This window comes from Nipponia nippon, unplaced genomic scaffold (genome assembly GCF_047370975.1).
Source record: "Nipponia nippon isolate SJK-2023a ecotype South Korea unplaced genomic scaffold, ASM4737097v1 scaffold_36, whole genome shotgun sequence".
NCBI classification, from domain to species: Eukaryota; Metazoa; Chordata; class Aves; order Pelecaniformes; family Threskiornithidae; genus Nipponia; species Nipponia nippon.
Genome location: NW_028262354.1, coordinates 649,329 through 668,795, shown reverse-complemented (window position 1 = coordinate 668,795; position 19,467 = coordinate 649,329). Strand labels below are relative to the sequence as shown.

The 19,467-nt window shown below is 59.8% G+C and overlaps 1 protein-coding gene across 3 annotated transcripts in view; it reads left to right on the top strand.

Annotated features, from left to right (window-relative positions):
* ZNF687 (zinc finger protein 687) overlaps positions 1-19,435 on the top strand; it is a 30,464-nt gene extending 11,029 nt beyond the window's left edge. The window contains exons 1-9 of one of the 3 annotated variants that reach the window (XM_087771876.1): positions 1,302-1,352; positions 9,569-11,835; positions 13,896-14,074; positions 14,642-14,818; positions 15,077-15,239; positions 15,495-15,791; positions 16,169-16,281; positions 16,618-16,759; positions 17,312-19,435. In XM_087771876.1, coding sequence (XP_087628002.1) covers positions 9,589-11,835; positions 13,896-14,074; positions 14,642-14,818; positions 15,077-15,239; positions 15,495-15,791; positions 16,169-16,281; positions 16,618-16,759; positions 17,312-17,785 — 3,792 coding nt within the window. In that variant the 5' untranslated portion in view covers positions 1,302-1,352; positions 9,569-9,588 and the 3' untranslated portion in view covers positions 17,786-19,435. Of the gene's footprint in view, positions 1-1,222; positions 11,836-13,895; positions 14,075-14,641; positions 14,819-15,076; positions 15,240-15,494; positions 15,792-16,168; positions 16,282-16,617; positions 16,760-17,311 lie in introns of those variants that run through there. The other 2 variants (XM_087771875.1, XM_009467072.2) reach the window with 2 other exon arrangements.
* The last annotated feature ends 32 nt before the right edge of the window (positions 19,436-19,467 follow it).

The window sequence follows — 19,467 nt, the reverse complement described above, 5'->3', positions numbered from 1 at the left end:
TCCCAGCAAGCAATCCTTCCCGGAGATTCCTTCATAGCTTGCTGTCAGACTAATAATATCTCTTAAATCCTTTCATTTCTGAAATCTCGTTTACTTTTTAGCCTCAATTTGGACAGTAAAATGACACCATTCTGCGTCACTTGAGAAATATCAAGTTGGTTTCGGCATCTTATTGGGGGAAAGGGCTCTGTCTGCCTGCTTTCAGGAAATTCTGCTTTTTGGAGATACCCTGTTCGGAGCAGGGCACTGTGTGTTGCAGGGAGAAACTTAATTTAAACCATTTAAACAAACCCCGCTCATTTTGAAGTGGCTTTCTACTAGAAAGCCATGGCTGCTCGTACCAACTCGTGCAAAACTTGTCGAAGCCACGCTTCTAGTCCCAAGACAAAGGAAAGCTGCGCGTTTATCTCGCACAATCTCTCGACCACGAAATCCAGGCATCGTCTCTGCGATGCTCTGGGCTCTGCTCCCGGCTGCGCTTTCTTTGACGAGTTGCAGGGCTGCGGGGAAGGCGAGGCGAGGCTGCGGCGCTGCCGCTTGATCCGCGCCGGGGCAGATGCCGCCGATCCCGTCCCTCCCTGGCACCAGCTGTGAGCCGCGTCAACCGTTAACGTGGCCGTTTCGTGGGAGCGCGGCGGCGGGAGGAGCTGCCCCTGGAGAGGAGGGAAGGGGAACAGATGAACACTGGCCGCTGCGTGAATAACCGAGAGCGGGGCTACCGCGGGCTTTTCTTTCCTCTTCACCAGTTGCCGGTAACAGGGGGCTGGGGAGGATTTGGAGAGCAAAGGGAGGCGCTGAAATGGAGAAAAGCTGCACCAGGTGCTATGAGTTTATTACTTGGGGAATTTGCCCCCGTCCTCCCCCCCCCAGGTCCTCTGAAGATTGTCTGTGAGGTCTCGGCCAGGGAGTGAGATTGTATAACACCCCGCGCTCGTTCGGCTCATTACAAACAGTTGTTCTCACCGGTGACGTCTCCTCTGCACAAAGGCTGGGGCTTTTTAGCAGGGGATCATTTTAAAATAGCTCCCAGAGCCCCGGGAGGACAAGAGAGGCAGCGATCCGCTCGGCTCCCTGCTGGCCCGGTGAACCTGTCCTTATTATTTTGTGTTTTGCAGATACCCACAGCGGAGATTTGTTTTTCTCCAGGGCTCCCTGGGCGCTGGCAGCCCGAGGGAGGCCACCGGCTCGAGGCCCGGGAGCGGCGTCACGGGGACAGGTTTGTCAAAGGTTTCCTCTGTGCCTCGGAAGCTAATCCCGCCTGTCACGTGGTGCCGGGAGCGCAGCCGTTCCCGCTGGCCTCGGACGCGGCGGCAGCAGGCAGGGCAGCAGGCAGGGCCGCAGGCCCCCCGCACGTGCGTAGGCAGGGGCGGGCAGCGTGGGGTTAAACCCAGCTTAACTTTGTTCCAAAGTCGGGTTTCGGAGGGTAATTTTTCTTCTTGTTTTGGTGCAAACTTGCTGGCGGGCAGCAAGTCCCTGCAAGGGTCAGGAAGGGAAACAGGAAAAGCAGCTTTTAAAAATAGCAAGCCCTTGAAATAGTCCCAGCGTTCGGCCTCTTTTGTCTGAACCACTCCGGCTGCTCCGGAGCGGCCCCCGCTCGCCGTGCTGGCTGGTAGGCCAGGCTCGGCGGCAGACGGCCGGAGGGCCGGTGCTTCCGCAGACGGTGCCCGCTGCTCCTGGGCCTAAAAAGCGCGGTGGGAAGCCTTTCGGGTGCTCTGGGCGTCGAGGGTGAGTGTGCAGTCCTCCGTGCCCCTGCCAAACCCCGGGCTGAGCGGCGCTTCGGAGCCCCTTGCTTGCGAGGGCTGGCGTGGCTGCGGCTTCAGTTGGAAAGCGGATCGCAAAAACCATGTGAGCGTTTTAAGGGCTGCGTGGTGCGCACAGCCGGACGGTTTCCAAGGGCAGGATCCTTTGAATGTGTTTTAACGTGACCCGGTACGGGACGAGCGTAGGAACGTGGTGTGGAGATGGAGAATTGCCTCTGATTTGGTGTGCGGAGGAGGACGGGGAGTGGCGCTGGGTGAGCGGTCGTTCGAGCTCAGGCGTGAGCAGAGCTGCTGCTTTTGGGGGGTTTTAAGCAGGAGGAGTCTGGGGAAAGGAAAGCAGCGTCGTCTGCACACGTGCTGTGGCCAGCTTTGGTGTCGGCGTCCTTCTGAAACGGGGAGCGGGGCAACCCCCCTCCTAATGCGCAAATAAGCTTTTCTGTTGAGGGAGGCTTGGCTGCTGGAGAGGAGATTTTTAACAACATTTTATCTTTTTGTGGTAGACGAAGTAAGTAAATGAGCCATAAAAATAACAGTTGTGTTTCAGCAGTTGCTCATTGTCTTATTATTTTAGCTGTGAGCCTCATTAACTTCTGGGGGGCTTGCAGTGGTTCCCCTCAACTGGACCGATTCGGGGTCTGCGTCTCGGCGGTGCTGCGATGGGGCTGGGGCCGGGGTAAGCTGCGGGCCAGCTTTTCTGCATTGCTCATACGAGCTCGGCGTTGGTTTGTCTGGGCCTCACCTGTGAGGGTCTCTCTCGGGTGGGGGATAATCTGCTGGTAGGAAACACCTGGGCTCTCGCGCCGCTGGATTTGCTAGAGCGGTGCTCGGGTTGCTGCAGGTCTCTGGACTCGGACCTGGAAAGTGGAATCTCCTCTTCCTCACGGTTGTTCTTCCAAAGCTTGTGGGTTTTTATTGTCTTTGCTGTGCTGTGGAAGGCAGCAACCCAAGACCTGCCTCTTGCCCAGCCTCCTGCTCTCCTGAAAGGCAGAAACCTGAACCTCGCAGCAGAGCGTTAGCCAAACTGCTTCCTCTTCCTGCCAGGCACCAGCTGAAACGCGTCCCCGCTGCGTCGCAGCCGGACCCTGCTACATCCCAGGTACCTGCGCTTGTTTAATAAGCGTGCTGGGCTGCTGATTGCAGTCCCCGCGCCCAGTGTGCGTCCCGTGTAGGATGGGACAGCGGTGACACAACTGACCCCGGAGCAAAGCTGTGCTGCGAGGGCTGCGCCCTCCCTGTGCAGCCGCGCTGGACGCCAGGGATGGTTTTGTGAACAGCAGACTAATGCGAAACTGTCTCCTTCTGCCTGAAACTGAAAGCGGGGTGATTATTGGTGTGATTTGCTAGGGTTTTTGTGTGTGTGTATATTCATTATGCAAATAATGGCTGTGGCTGCCCTGCTTTTCAACTCTAGCCCTGTCTCTCCAGCCTTGTGCTTTGCCGGAGGAAGGACTGGTCTTAGCATAGCGTTGATGATTTCAGTTCAAAACCCTGTGTAACCTTGGGGTGACTTGTAGAGAGGTGACGTCTGGCATTCCTGACCTTAGGAGTCACCTTCCGAAAGGCTACGGCTCGCAGGCATGAGGTGGCCGGGTTGGCAGTGTGGTTGGGATGGGAAGGGGGTCTCCGGGGTAGAAAGGGGATCTTTGGGGTGGAAAAGGGATGCTAGCAGCTCCGTGGTTTTGGACTCAGCAGCCTGCGCCGACTTCCTTCTCTGGCCAGGGATTTGGGTTACCCAGCTCAGCCTCCTTGCTGATCCCGGGACGTGTCCAGCTCCCAGTGGCACGTGGCTCCGTCGCCGTGTGCCGTGTCCCGGCAGGGCAGCCGGCAGTGCTGGCTACGTGGCGTGGCCCTGGTCTGTACGCTGCGCAGAGGTGCACGGCCCTGCCTTGTGTTTTCCATCAGGGTAACCATCTCCGTGGGCTGTTTTTCGGGGTGATCCTGTGCCCCATGCACTTTGATGTGTTTTTGGTAGTAGGCAGGATCGCAGAGTGGGGGCTTTCAGATGTGGAGTCTGCTGGCCTCTAATTTAGAGCCGGGGCTGTGATGTTCAGGGCAGGCTGGCAAACAAGTTTGGCAGCCTTCTGGTCCGCAGCTCTTCCACGTCAAATCCAGATTGGATTTTGGGATCTTTTCCACAGATGGGTTTGGATCTCTGACTCTTTCTCTCCCCCGGGCCGCGGTTTCCCAAGCTGTGACGCCAGGGGACCAGTGACCACCATGCTGAGGGACGACCAGACTGGCTCTGAGCTGCGCGACCGCGGACGGCTCCTGCCAGTGCTTCGGAAGGCAGCCTGCGTGCGGAGGGCTTGTGCACGGCGGGACGCCGTTGGTCCCAGCAGAGAGCTGTTTCCACGCGAAGCTGGTGCTTGTTGCAAACTTTAATTTTTCTGTGAGGCAAGACAGTTAACACCACTTAGCCAGTAAGGTTAAAAATACCCTTCCCTTCCCCCTCGCTGGCTTTGTTTCGCCTAAGAAAAACAGTTCTTTTGCCTAAGAAAATAGTTGTGTTTTGAGCTACCAAAATAACTCCCCATCTCAGCCTGGTGGAGTTTGAGGTGGAGCTGGGCTCTTCCCGTCTCCACTGTCTCCTTTTTGATCGGAGTTACTGACTCAAGACCACGACTCTTCCATCAGAAGGGGCTGAATGAAAGATCTTAGACTTGGGATTTCTAAGAACAACAACAAAAAAACCCTTCTGGGGCAGAGACCTTCTGGTTAACACCAAACAAGGAGAAATACTCAGGTAATCGATCCTGCGCAGGACTCCTGCAAGGAGGAGCCTCCCTTTTGGTGGGAAGCCATCACTTGAAGAGCATCTCCGAGAGCCTGGAAGTGAGAACGGTTCGTAAATGACTTCGTTCCTGCCTTAAAGCTGTGAGCTTTTAAAAAAGAGACACAGGATCCAGAATCGGTTTTGCTTTTAAAGGCAGAGATGCTAAAGGAGGGTGTGGTTGCCAAGACAAAGGTAGGGTGCTTAAAGGCAGGAAAGGCCAGAACCTTTTCAGTGAGGGGCTGGGAAGGAAAGGCTTAACAAAATCAGTGGGATGTATTTCAAACCCGTTGGCGAGCAAAGAGAAATCAGGTGCTGTGGGTTCCCTCTTTCCTCTCCCCATCGGGGACCCTGGTAAAAATGAATTAAGGGTTTACAGCAGAGCAGGTCTTGAGCACAAAATAAAAGTAATAAGCCAGGCCGAGCACTGGGCTGGTCCTCTGTGGCAAAAGCACACGAGAGCAAGCACTCCATTTCCCATAATCGATGGTGAGAGGAGCCGGGGGTGATGCCATCGGAGATGGCAGCGACCTTCTTGTGCTGGGAGCTGGGCCGCCGCGGGCAGTCCTGCCTTTGCCAGCGTCTCCGGGCTCTGCTCAGCCCAGCGGAGGTTCACCCTCTTACTGGCGTTCGCTCGTGCGTCCTCCTGCCCAGGAGAGAAGCTGCTCTTGGCAGCTCTGTGGTTTTAGCCCTGGTCTCTCTGCTCGGGGCGGTGTGCTGGGGGACACGTGCCCTGCAGGAGGTGCTGGGGGTGCAGCAAGGCTGGCTCCTCAGGTCGCTTGTGAGCCATCCCCTGGCACGGGGAAAAGCAGTACCGAGCCTGAAGACGGATCCGTCGTCATCCCCAACCTTCAGGCTCCGCTCAGCTCGCTGACCCAAAGCCACTTTGAGGACGGGGCTGTCACTCTCTCCCTCCGTGCTGGATAGGGGAGGATGTCCCTCGTGTTGCCTCTTTTCTTCTTGGGAATCTTTTCCAGCGTAGCAACCTGCTTCTCTCTGCTTTACTGTAAATATTTGTATCCTGCTAAACGGTGATTAGAAAAGTCATTTGAAAAACAAATGTCCTCGTGTCACGCTGTTCTCGGCAGAGATCCTGTGCTGAAGAACCAGATGGCAGCCCTGGAAGAGGAGCGTAGCGTTCGGTATCTCCCTCGCCGCAGTATTTTAAAGCCTGGTGCCTTTCCTTCTGGTCCTCTCACCGACGGCTTCCCTCTGCCGAGGTCGCGGCTGAAGTCCTGCGTCGCCTGGGGGAGCACGTGGTGAAAACTGGTTTTAGAAAGCGGGGTGAACTTGTTGAGATCTCCCAGGAATGAGTGCTTCCCCAAAGCCGGTGCTGGAAGGAGATGTTTAGCGGCACAGACCAGCGGCCTGCTGGGCAGGGCAAGGTCTGGGGGGGCACACGCAGGCAGTCGTGGCAACCGGCAGCAAAGGCTAATTTTTCTTTTTAGGGGCTAGACTATCAGCCCTTCTGTAGGGACAGTCTCTTCCCTCCAAACGCAGGCACGTTTTGACTTCATTCCAAAGTGCAATAGGACATTTAGCTGAAAACCCCACCTTTATGGGGAGGTAAAGCAGCTCAATCCCACTCGTGCTCTCTGAGACCTTATTCCTGTGTGTTTCGCCCTCCCAAAGACGATCTTCCTGTTGCTAACAGAACCCCTCCGCCGCCTGGCTGGGGAGGCCTGTGCCGTAGCATCCTCGGCGTCCCCGGGGGCGACGGCTCTGCTCTCACGGGAGCGTCCCTGCCTAGAACGCGGCTCTGCCATTTGCCTCGGTGGTTTTCCATTTCGCGGTGTGGATGCCTTCCTCTGGGGTCGCCCTTTCCTTGTCTCCCAGTGGCTTGTTCCGATGTCAAATCCCTTGTGCTTTGTCAGGCAAGAAATATTGCCCTTGCCCTGCAGAGCTGCCTTTTCCGTGCCGTCTTCCCCTTCGGCTTCAGTGGAGACTTAAGTGCCAGCGAGCACTCGCCCTGTTAACTTCTTCCCCCGCAGTGCTGCGACGGGATCTGTGGGTCGGCAGACAGGGCTGCTTGGGCATCGCAGAAACGACGCCAGTAGAAAGTCACCCACTTGCATTTTAAATGTCAGCGTCGTTCTGGAGCAGCAGATTCCTTGGTGGCCCACAGACCCCGCGCTGCACCCGGAGGAGATCCCCTTGGGGTGACCTATGGTGAGAGTTAAAAATAAAGCTAGACTAAGCCTCCTTCTAAGCTGGCTGTCGGGAAAACCACCAGAGTCTTTACAACCCTGCTAAGCCTGAGAATGGCTGAATTGGGCATGTAAGGGGGTTTGCCAGGTACAAAAAAACGACCAAACGACGTTTGAGAGCAGGCCCAAGGCTGTTTCTGAACCCTCTTTGTCCTCCACGCTGCTTTGTCACCAGGTGCTCGTGTTGGAGAGAGTGAAGGCTGGTCGGGAGACTTCCAGCCGCACAAGGCAGTAATAGTTTTTGCTTTGGACGCGAGTGGAGCTGTGATTGCTGCTGCTCGCCTCCAAGGAAACCCAGGCTGGGTGGGAGCTGCTGCTTCCCTGAGGCCAGATGCTGCCATGGAGGTGATAGGCACCAGCTCCACTCGTTTCCTCCATCCACCTCCAGTTTGGGAAAGGAAGAACGCTGCGGGATGGAGCTCTTTGCCACAGGAGCGTGTCTGGCCCTCTGTGTACACTGTGGGGTCTCCGAAATGGGAGATCACCGTGGAGGCTCAGAGGAGCTTTTCCAAGGATGCAACCCTTCCCTTTCCCCTGAGCAGCACCAGCGTGCGAGGAATGCTTTCCTGGCCTGCGACACGGAGCCCTCTCTCAGGGACGCTGCACGCTGCCAGGCTGCAGCCATCGCCTTTCTGCGACCAGCGGGAAGGTGAAGCATCACGCCGAGGCGAGATGAAGGGCCTAAATGCTGAACCGGCTGCTCCGGGTTGTGTAGGGGCGAGGGTGAACGTGTTGTGGTGCACGAGGCTCATACAGGGACGTGTCTGAGAAGAGACGCTGCTCGTGCAAGGGGAAAGCTGGTCTGCGTTCATCCCTGATCAGATAGGAGAGAAGGAAAGCAGCTTCGTTAGTGCTGCTGCCTATTTGGCCAACGCCAAGATGCTGAGAATCCATCCATCCGTTCATCCATCGTCGCACTCCTCACAAAGAAGCAGACAGGACTGAGGAGATTATTAAATCTTTATTAAAAGAATCCATATCGCAGCAGCGTGTCTGGGGGGACTCTGAACCGCTCCCTTCCGCAGCAGCCGGTAGGACAAGGGGATGGATGCTGCGACCCGAAATGTGACAGCTGAAGGTGCCTGTAACGTGCCACCGGCCAGGGGCTGCTCTGGCTAATCTGCTGAGACAAACGCTGCAGGTTTTCTGCCTGTCGGGGGTTTGGCAGGTTTTGGAGCACTGACTTGTTTCTGGCATGAATCGTGGCAAGGTCGAGGGCTCCCAGCGCTGGGTTGCGGGGGCTGTCGGTCCCCTGGCTGCTGGCCACACAGGCTAAGCTTCTCCGTTGGCGTTGGTGGGTTTTAACCGAACCGAGCTCCCCGTGAGGGAATCTCTCCCTTTGCAAAAAGCAGATTTACCCATGGTATGTGTTGTCCTCGTCCAGTCTGCTGCGGCACGGGGCTGCCAGTGGATTTTGCTGTGGCCGTTGGAGCAGCCTTGCTGCCTGTCCTTCCCGCTGCCGGCGGCTGCCGCCCCACCGCAGGGACAGCCAGCCAGGCGGTGAATCTCCTCGGAGCGGCTGGACCAGGCCGTCGGCTGCGGCCATTTCCCTGACGCGTAAGCTGTGCTGTCCGAGGAGCGGATTCGCGTCCTGTGGCGGGGAGGCAGGGCGACGGCAGGCGGGCAGCGAGCGCTCCGGCGGCCTTGGCTTAATCTGCGGCAGCTGAGAGGCAGCGCCCAGAGCTGGGGGAAGAGTGGGGGAAGAGGCGACTGCCAGGGCTGGGTCTCCACGGGGCTGCAGGGTGTTTGCATTTACCCCTCACAGCCTTTGAGATAAAGGTTTCTCTTCTTTTTTTTTTTTTTTTTTTTTTTTTTCTTTTGCTGATTGATTTAGGAGTAACCGTCTGCCCTCCATGCTAAGAGCAGAAAGCCTGAGGGCAGCGTACCCCGGTGCCATCCCCAGGACCCCCCGTCCCCTCCTGGCAGATCTGCTCCCCCCAGACAGGCACGCGTCCAGCCGCTCTCTAGCACGTGGGGCGTCCCCCGTCCTCCTGCCTAGTGGGATCCTTTGCCTGGTTATCCTTATAAATCAGAGTCTTTCCTGCTGTCTAAGCCACATCCCCTGGCTGCAGCTTAATCCTGGGATTTCTGACCCAGCCTGCAGCGACAGGAGGAACATTATTCCCTTTGTCTCTGCCGCAGCCATGTTTTGAAACCTGTTGCCGTGTCTCCCCTCCGCCTCCCCTGTTTCTTCATCCTTTGCTCCACGTGTTCGAGGTCTCTTAGCTGAGTTGTCTTGTTAACATCTGGACGCCTTCCTCGTGAACCGTGTCCTCGTGGGGCCGGCCTCGGGACGGCCTTGCGGCGGCGGGCGGGAAGGACGGTTCCTGCGTCGTATCGGGTGCCCCCGACGGCGTGTTCCCCTCGCGAGGCGCTTGCTCTTTCTGCAGCTCTCTGGTCCCGACTTGCGTCTGCCGGGTGATTCATCGCAACCCGCCGATCCTCTGCCGCGGAGCTGTTGCTCTTCCTCGGCTTGCGTGTACGTGGGGAATTGCTCCGGCCTTGGGGCAGCGCTCTCCTTGCCAGCCTGCATCCTGTGGTCTCAGACGTCTCTCCCAGGGCGCTGGGATCCTTCTGAACTTTCTTCTGTCCTGGCTGGGGATCAGACAATGATATGCGAACCAAGGAAGCAAGAAAAGCCGAGGAGTGTTGCAATTTGCTCAAGGGGTGCGAGGCTGGGGTTCGAAGGGAAGGCGGCACGGGGATTTTGTGCTTAGCGTGGGGCTCAAGAGAAGCAAGGTCCTGTCTCTTTCTCTGCTACGTGTCTCTGATGGCTTTGTCCGCGTGCCCGGGTCACGGTGCTAATGTTCCTCCTCCTTGCTCTGTTGCAGACTCTGCCATATTCCCCACCATGGGTGACATGAAAACTCCAGATTTCGATGACCTTCTGGCCGCTTTCGATATTCCTGACATCGACACGAACGAGGCCATCCATTCTGGCCATGAGGAAGCTGACGCTCACATCAAGCAAGTCCCTGGGGAGCCGGGACCCCCTGACCACGTCCTCCCCCACACAGACATCACTGCTGTCAGCGTGATCGTGAAGAACACCGTCTGCCCCGAGCAGCTCGATGCCCTGGACGGGCGCAGTAAAGACGGGCACGTCATCGGGCCCCGCTTGTTGCAGAATGGCTTTGGGGCCACCGAGATGCCCAGGTCCCCCACCTCCAGGTCCGTGGAAGCTGTGGCATCCTCCAACGGGGAGTGTTGGGTGAAGGAAAAAGGCCCCAAACCCCTGGATATCTTCTCCCATTTTAGCCCCGATCCCAATGAAGACAACGCTGCCAACCTGATTGACAGACCCCGGGAGTGTAAGCCGAAAGAGAAGTCCCTCGCCGTGCCCTCCCTCTCCCCATCTCCCACCCCGTCGCTGGACTGCAAAGAGCCCATGGGAGAGAGCACGGAGAACCTGCCCCCGGCTTTCCCACAGTCCTTCGAGACAAGCCAGGCAGGGGGTGCAAACGGGTCCCCTCCTGCCATCCCCTGCATCAAAAAAGAGGAGTCTGACTCGGAGGAGGTGGGCCGCGAAGCCAGCCCGAAGGGCTTGGCTGCAGCCTTGGGTGACAGTCCCCTGGATCACCTGAAATCAGTCACCGTTCGCTACTCCACGGATGATTCTCCCATCACGTCCTGGCCCGGTTCTGACCCAAACCTCGACAGCAGCACCAGCAACCTTCCTGAAGTGAAACGCTCGCCCGCCAGCCCCCAGGAGCCGTTCTTCAAGCCTTCCTCGCCGGTGGTACAAAGCCCCAGGCTCCCCACTTCTCCAAAGCAGCTGGACAGCATCACCCTCAAGGAAGAGCAAGAAGTTCTGGAGAAGTCGATGGGAAGTCCGCAGAGTATGTCCAGTGCTGAGGAAGAGGAGGAGGAAGAAGACAACAACAACGATTCCCCTTCTTCCAATTCCTCGCGGCCCCTGAAAGTGCGGATTAAAACCATCAAAACGTCTTGCGGCAGCATCACCCGGACTGTGACCAGGGTCTCATCAGATTCGGAGCCGGGCTCCACCAAGGGGCCGGCCGAGCACAGCTCTCAGGAGACCTCTCTTGAGGGTGCCGGCTTCTCAGCATCGGCAGAGAAAGAGGACGGGATCGCGCTGGAGGTGCCCAAGGAGAAAATGGAGCTCTCCAGCCCCTTGAAAACCATCGAGGGGCCAAAAATCGTCAGTGTTCAGCTTGGCAATGGCACCAAGCTCAAAGGGACTGTCCTGCCTGTCTCCACCATCCAGAACGCCAGCAGCGCCATGCTGATCGCTGCCAGCGTGGCTCAGCAAAAATCCGTGGTGCTGCCGGCGAAGACGGGTAAAGCCGTGGCCAAGAACATCATCAATCTGGTGCCACAGACCCTGCCCAAAGCCGACACCAGGACCAACATCAGCACCGTGACACAGACCACCACCATCACCACCACGGCCAACCAGAAGGTCAATGGCACCACAGTTGTGATGGTGCAGCCGCAGAAGCCTTCCCCTACCATCGCCGGCACGGTCATTTCCAGGAGCCAGTCCAGCCTCGTGGAAGCCTTTAACAAGATCCTTAACAGTAAAAACCTCTTGCCAACGTACAAACCCAACCTGAATCCTCCGGCTGACGCGAGCCTCGCCCTGCCTCCCTTCGGTTACCGCTGCCTGGAGTGCGGGGACTCCTTTGCCCTGGAGAAGAGCTTGGCTCGCCACTACGACCGGCGAAGCATGCGCATCGAGGTAACCTGCAACCACTGCACCAAACGCCTCGTCTTCTTCAACAAGTGCAGTTTGCTCCTGCACGCCCGGGAGCACAAGGACAAAGGCCTGGTGATGCAGTGCTCCCACTTGGTCATGAGGCCGATTGCTTTGGATCAAATGATCGGACAGCCGGACATCACCCCCCTGGTCTCGGTGACCTCCTTCCCTGCTAGCAAAGTGACTGGCGTGGCTCAGGACGCCTTGGCCACGGCCAACGGGGCTCAGGACCTCCCCATCCTGCCTCTGAGCAACAGCTCGGAGCAGACCAACTACAGCTGCTTCAGGTGCCTGGAGTGCAAAGAGCAATGCAAAGACAAAGCCGGGCTGGCCGCGCATTTCCAGCAGGCAGTGACCACGGGGACAACCAGCAGCACGGTACGTAGGTGGGAGGGCACTGGGAGTTGGACGTTAGAGCCACAGCAAACGTCCCTGGGGATGCGGGACAGAAGCGGAGGACTCTCCAGATGTGGTCTAGGCAGCGCTTGCCTGCGCACGCCCAGTTCCTCCTGATAGAATACTCGTGCAGGAAGGAAAACGCATGAGCCGGGGTTGGGCTCGTGCTTGTGAGGCACTGGGTGGAGGGAAGGGAGGCTGGTGCCGTTTGTCAGCGGGCGATAAAGCTGCCCTGTGGGTGCAGGAGCCAGGGTGCGGCAGGGAGGGAAGAGCGGGTCCCCGAGCGTCGGTGCCCTGCCTCCTGGCACCGCCACGGGACGTAGCCGTCCCACAGAGCCATGTTAGAGCCGTGGGTGCTTGCTTCCTCTTTTGCCGGCTTGAAGCACAAATGGAGTCTGGAGAAACCAGGGCGGGTGTGTTGGGTTTTTTTTCCCCCTCTTCGAGAGCCAACCTCGAGATCCCGGGCGCTTCCTGCTGCTGCCAACGCATCCAGGTTTGTTAGGGCAGGCAGCATCCAGCAAAGACGCAGGATTAACCGAGGAGGGAAAACGGGTCCACAGAGGAGCCCTGTCCTCCCTGTGACATGTCTTCACCTTTCCCTTTGTCCGGAGACGTTCAGCCCCATCGGCTTCCTTTGCATAGGAGGAATTTGCTGTTTCCTGGTGACTCTGTTTACTTCGAAGCTGCTGCTGCAGCCAGGACGCTGTTCAGATGTTACGGCCCTGCTGCTAGAGAGGAGGGCTGCTTTCTGTTGGAGGGGCACCAGGAGCGCCGAGATTCACATGCTCATACGGATTGTCCCGAGGAGCTTTCTGTTAACGGGGGAGGATTTCTTACTCCCATCCCTCTCCTAGCCTCGGTGTCAGTGGAGGGTTTGGGACGCAGCGAAGACAGGACGTCCACACCGGGGCTGCGGCAGGAGCAGCGAGAGGGCACAAAGAGGAGGAGGTCAGGGACAAGAGAGCTGGGGGAAATCGTCCTTATCTCCCCGCAGGCACCCGCTGCCCCTGAACCTGGCAGCGCAATATTTCTAGCTCCGAGAGCCCATCTGTGGGGAGCGCTTGAGCTTGGAAATGCAACGTGAAGTTGCTGGCAGGGCAAAACCTGTTAGCAGCCTTCACCTAGCCGGAGTAGCTTTGTCCCCGTACCCAGCAGACGGACTCCTCCCTAAACCAACACCGCCTACCAACAGCTTTGTTTTTCCTTTAAAAAAAGAAAGACTCCCAGAGGCTTTCCTTGGCACAGCAAGGGATGGGGATGGCTGAAGCCGTAAGCCTCCGTAATCCTCTTTCTCACCTGCCACCTTTCATCCCCTCCCTTCCCGGCGTGCCCCCCTGTCCCTGCTCCGTCTCCCGGGCTGTCTTTGGCTGCTGCTCCCTGTTTGGTTTCTCATTCCCTCTTGTTGCCCCGCTGCCAGAATCACCCTTGGGTCTCTCTTGGCAGCGCTCGGGACCCCAGCCCGGTACCGGCAGCGAGGGAGCCTGAGGACGGCTTGCTGTGCGTGGCATCTGCCTGGGGGCTGCTCCTTTCCTTCCTCGCCCCACCTTCGCTCCGGTTATCGCATCGTTCAGGGCAGCTCCCGTTGGAAGTCCCATCCTCGAGTCCTTGTCAGCTTCTCCCCTCAACTTCCCCACGTCTGTATCCTGGCGTGGAGTTGGAAATAGTTTTGAAGCGGTTTTGGCAGCTGGTTTGAATACACCCCCGCTCCCTCTGGTAGAACTCCCTCGCCGAGCGGCTGGTCCCCGGCTAACCCTTGGCACGCGCTGCATCTGGGACCCATCTGTGACGAAAAGCCTGGAAAAGGCATCTTGTCTGCTTGCAAAACACCCTCAACAATTACCCGGCAAGCTGGCGCGAGCCGATTATCTCCTAAAATGCGCCCTGCAGAGTCCCGGCACTTTCCTTCCCCCGGCAGCACGTGGCTTGGGGCTGCTTTGGGTGCTGCAGGTTGTTATCCCGTCCGTCCGTGGAAAAAGCTTAAAAGCCCTTTGGTACACGTGGGTACGTGCCAGGCCGAACCTCTCGGTGCTTTCTCCCCCCAGGTTTGCACGACGTGTCCCATGATCATGTCCAATCGCTGCAGCTTCAACGCCCATCAGCGGATGCACAAAAACCGGCCTCCCCACGTCTGCCCCGAGTGCGGAGGCAATTTCCTCCTGGCGAACTTCGAGACCCACCTGAAGGAGGCCTGCCTGCACTTCTCCCGCAGAGTGGGCTACAGGTAGGGCACCGCGGCCTGGGCTCGGGGCAGAGGGGCCTGGGGGGACGCCCCGGACCGACGGCAGAGTCCCCAGTCCCCAGCGGGTTTCCATTTTGTAGATGGGGCAGGAATCCGCATTCCTTCTCCCCGCCGGCGCTGGGTGCAGGGCTGAGGGTGAACGTCTCGCTTTACTCCTCTGGCTCTCACCCCTTTAACCCCGGGGGGATTCTCCTCCTCCTGGGACCTCCCGGCCGCTGTTTGGACTCCAGTCATGGCTGGCAGCGTCAGACCGCTGCAGTCTCTCCCCGCTCCCTCTGATGAGCTGCCGGGGCCCTGGATCCACCAGCGATGGGCAGGACTGGTTACTCCAAACTGGAGTCCTCCCAGAGCCCAGAACTGGTTTGGATCCTGGTGTCTGTCGGGGCAGGGGCTCTTCCCAAGTCCCGTGGTCGGACAGGGAGGAGGTGCGGGCCCTCGTGCTCTGGTTTCTCTTTGCTGTTAGCACTTGGTGTGCAGCTGGGGCACGGCTGAGCTCCCCTGTGCTGTTTGTCCCCTGCCCCTTGCCTCCCACCTTCCTCCGTTCTCCAGGTGTCCCAGCTGCGCTGTGGTCTTCGGCGGGGTCAACTCCATCAAGTCCCACATCCAGACCTCCCACTGCGAGGTGTTCCACAAGTGCCCCATCTGCCCCATGGCGTTCAAGTCGGCCCCCAGCGCCCACGCGCACGTCTACACGCAGCACCCCGGCTTCAGCAACCAGCAGTCCAAGTAAGTGTTCCCTGCGAGCTGACGTCCCGACGGATCTCACCAGGAGAACCGGGAGCATCCGCGGTGGGTGGGACGCTGGGGGAAGAGCTCAGCACCAGCACGGGGAGCTGCATCCATCCCCTTTTTAGTTTCCCACCCCTTGGCGTGGGTCAGGCTGCGCTCAGAGCTGCTCTCAACCCTCTTGCCAAGGGGGTTCTTCCAAGATTCTCTTGATCCAAACCCGGGCTGCGCCGACAGTGGTGTTTTTTCCTCCGACAGAATGATTTACAAGTGTGCAATGTGTGACACGGTCTTCACCCACAAGCCCCTGCTCTCCTCCCACTTCGACCAGCATCTGCTCAACCAGCGGGTCAGCGTCTTCAAGTGTCCGGACTGCCCGCTGCTCTTCGCCCAGAAGCGCACCATGCTGGAGCACCTCAAGGTAGTGCTGCGGCCGGGCTCGGGCTCTTTGCACAACCCGTTGGTGTTGGTATTTGAGAACCGTCCTTCACTGGGGGCTGGGTCAGGGCTGTCAGTTCATTGCTGGCGCAGCAGGGCCCTTGTCCCCCCCGCCCCTGTCCCAAAGGCCGAGGAGATGGGCCTGGGGGTGGGCAGGCTTTCCTTCTAGCCTGCTGCCGTGCTGGGGGGAAAACCCCGGCCCCAGGCAGCTGCCAACGCCTCTGTCTTTGCTTTCCAGAACACTCATCAGCCCCAGAAGCCCAAGGAAGACCTGGCAAAGAAGGCGGCCGTCCTGCTCACACCGAAGCAGGAGCCTGTTGAAACCCCCGTGTCCAAGATCTCGGAGGAGTCGTCGTCCTCCACGGAGGAGGATGAGCCCCCCAGCTCCCCGGAGCTGCGCAAGACCAAGCGGAGCCGCTTCCAGCGCAAGACGGTCAACAAGTCGAAGGGCAGCGGGTGGACGTGCGGCGTTTGCCACTCCTGGTTCCCGGAGCGCGACGAATACGTCTCCCACATGAAGAAGGACCACGGCAAGGTGAGGAGAAAGCGGGGGGCTCCAGCTCCAGCTGTGCTGAGCCCTTGGGAATGTGGGTAGGGACAGAGCAGCGGGGCGGGCCACCCGGGTTCCTTGCTGGGCCGGGAGCGCGTTCTGCCGCAGTCTGGACGTTGCTGCTCTCCCCAGTACGAACTCGGTCGGGGTTGAGGTTTTGGGGAGCAGGGCTGTTACCTGTTCTGGTGAACAGCAAGGCCCAGATCATTGTTACCTAAACGTGCAGGCATGGGATGGGCCAGGAGAGGAAATCTGAGGCAGCGCCGAGTTCCCACGTCTGGCTTCTCCGCTCGAGGGGGGAGTCGCGCTCTCCGGCTCTCGGCTCCCCGTGCCGTACCCACCTGCCGCTTTGTTTCTTGCAGTCGGTGAAGAAGTTCCCGTGCCACCTGTGCGAGCGTTCGTTCTGCTCCGCTCCCAGCCTCCGGAGACACGTGCGAGTGAATCACGAGGGGATCAAGCGCGTCTATCCCTGCCGGTACCCACAGCACCCTCTGGGCTTGGCTGAGAAAAGGGGTCTGGGTAATAGGGGCGACTCTGGCTTCCTTCAGTCAAGCTGTTGTGGGGAGGATAAAGCTACAGCGGGCGGAAGCATGAACAAGTGTCGGGGAAGCAGGAGGGAAAGGAGGTACCGGGAAGGACTCCGGGGTTTTATACCCTCCAGAGCGACAGGGATGAGCGCGTTTGTGGTTAGAGGCGGGGGTCAGGATGCCAGAGCCAAGCTTGCCCAGGGCAGCCAGGGCTGGGACAGGCCCGGGGCTCGGCTCCTCGCTGCGGAGCATCGCTTCATTGCCTCCCTGCTCCGGCCCTGCAGGTACTGCACAGAGGGCAAACGGACCTTCAGCAGCCGGCTCATCCTGGAGAAACACATCCAGGTGCGACACGGGATCAAGGTGACCGACCAGGCAAAGAGCCAGGAGGTCGTTATCGCCCGGATAGGGACCGGCACCACGCAGGTACGAGGTCTCAGTGGCCTCTCGGGGTGCTCGCAAAGGGCTGGGGCCTCGCAGAGGTTTTGGGCAGGGCTGAAGGCATCGCCGTGAGCCCTGATCCCGGTGTGCTCCTGCCTCCACCCGTCCTGCAGTGCCCAGGACCGGCAGCTCCCTCCCCCTGCGAGGCCCAGCGCTGGGCACAGCTTGCTTAGCTCCCGCCGCTCCCTTCCAGCGGGGCAGGGATTGAACTTGGCTGGCTCGGCCTCTCGCTGTCTGCTGGGAGGAAAGGCACAGCGTCCCTTCTTGCTTAGAGCTCGCTTAGGGGCTGCTCAAGGCAGCGAGGGGCGAAGGCGCCCGATGCGAGGGGTACAGGCAAGCCAAAGGCCGTGGTGGGAGCCCTTTGGCCAGGGTTCCTGGCAGCGGCGCAGCCCTTGGGGCCGGCCAAGGCCCGTTGGGCCTTTATCTGAGCAAATATGGTTGGGAAATCCCCGTTGGGAAATCCCCGGGGAGGCTGGGTTATGCCAGGAGCTGCTCAAATCGGGCACCCCTTAAAGCTCATCTGGACCGTTCCCGCAGGTGTCCAGTCGGAAGCGGAAGCTGTCCTCGGACGAGGGCGACTCGTGCAGCGAGGAGCCCGACAGCACCACCCCCCCCTCCAAAAACCCCAAGGGCGACCGCAAGGCCCCCTTCCGGTGCCGAAAATGCGGTTACCTCGCCAGCAGCTCGGCCGACTTCCAGGAGCACATCCCCCAGCACCGGACTGACGAGAGCTCCCACCAGTGCCGGGAGTGCGGGCTCTGCTTCACCTCCCAGGTCTCCCTCAACCGCCACCGCTTCATCACCCACAAGAAGAAGAAGGGAGCGGGCGAGATGGAGGAGCCGGGGCCCCGGAGCCCCCTGGAAGGAGGCGCCCAGCACGCGGCCGACGGCAAGCTCTCCTGCAAGGTGTGCGGCCGGTGCTTTGACAGTCAGCTCAACCTCAAGACGCACTTCCGCACCCACGGCATGGCCTTCATCCGTGCCAGGCAGAACGCGAGCCCCGAAAACTAGGGCCCCGGCAGCGGGGGGACGAGACGTGTATATAATCAGCACGGAGCTCTGCGACGGAGGCTGCCGGGGCCCAGCTGGGCTCCCCCTTCCTCCCTCCCTCCTCCCGGGCAGCCTTTCGACCCGGGCCCCGATAAAGGAGCCGTGAAGAGAGACGAGAGCCCGGCTGGCACGATCCGCCCTGACTCCCTGGGCCCGGCTCGCTGAGTCGGCGCGGCCGGCGTCCCCCGGGCCGGGGGCTCGGCCCGCCCCGGTTTGCGGGCAGGAGCCGGGGGAAGGCAGGATTGCGGCTGCCTCGTTGTACAGGAGCTGCCGGCAGGGCCCGGACGCGCTGCCCCGTACGCGGGGAGACCAAACGGTTTGGTCACTGCTCGCTGCTCTGTCCTCACGCGGGGACGGCCCCTGCCCGCCAGTGGCCTTCCTCCCGCGGGGATGAGGAGGACGACACCTCCCACCCCGCGGCCAGCGTTGGCAATCCCGAGTCACCGGCTCTTCTACGCCGCGGGTCCCTTCCCCGCAGAGGCAGCGGCAGCCCCTGGTGAGCGCCAGGGCTGGGCAGGACCTGGGGACCAGGGGAGAGGTCTCCACCGCGGGACAGGGCCGCCTGTGCTGACAACACTCTCACAGCAAAATCCACCTTTGTTTTTTTTTTTCTTTCCCCTTTGAATGTTGCTTATTTTGTATTTTGCCGGGAGCCGTGGGGCGAAGCCAATTCCAGACTGGCGGCTGGGCTCCATCGTCGCGGGGACGCCCCGGCCCCTCCTTGGCTCCGCTCGCCTGCCGGATCCGCACCATCGCTTGCACTAACTGGAGGCGGCGCTGGCCTTCGCACGCTCGTCGCTGCGTGCCCCGGCCGGCCGTGCTGCGTGCCCCGGCCGGCAGCCTTCCCCGGCGAGGAGGAGGAGGAGGAGGAGATTTTTCATTCAGCAGCAGAAAAACGAAGCCAAACAAAGGCCTCTGGGCGAGACCAGCGCGAGCCCGGTGGCTGCGTCACCTCCCGGCACCAGGATGCTGCACCGAGTGTTTGCCGGTGCCGCAGCGAGGGGGGGATCTCCCCATGCCCCGCCCGGGAGCCGTGCCGGCCGCTCACCGGAGGAGAACCGCTGCCGAAGCGCGTGACAGACCGCAGCACTGACGGTGAGTCTGGGGGCTTCTCCCGGGGCGCTGGCGTCACCCGCTGCCGCCCCGGCCCCCCCACCTCTGGGGGTCAAGGGCTCCGCTAAGCCCGGCCTGCGGCTGGGCCCGGCTTTGCCGGCTGCTCCTCTTCCTCGGCAACCCCCGTGGCGGGCACGGAGCGGCACCACGGGGCCGGACCGAATCCCCCTCGGCCGCTGGGAGCCACGTCCCCACACACTCGCGTGGGCGAGAGCTGGGCCCCGGCACGGCGGGGTGTTGCCCGCTCGGGGCCCTCACCGCGGCCGTCACCGCGCCCCCCGCTGCCTTCGGGGAAGGAGGAAAAAACCAGCCGGAACAGACACTTTCTACTTGTTCTCTTCGTGTAGCGCCTGTGCTTGGGGTAGGGTGTTCGTGTGAGTAACGAGTTCAGTACCTTAACTTTGGGCTCCTTCTTCTTTCCTTGTGAATAACCTCTAACACGCGGTGTAAAGTTGTATCATACACTAAAAGTGACAAAAAAAATCCCTGCTGTTGTGATTTTGGGTTTGGTTTGGTTTTTGTTTTCTTCT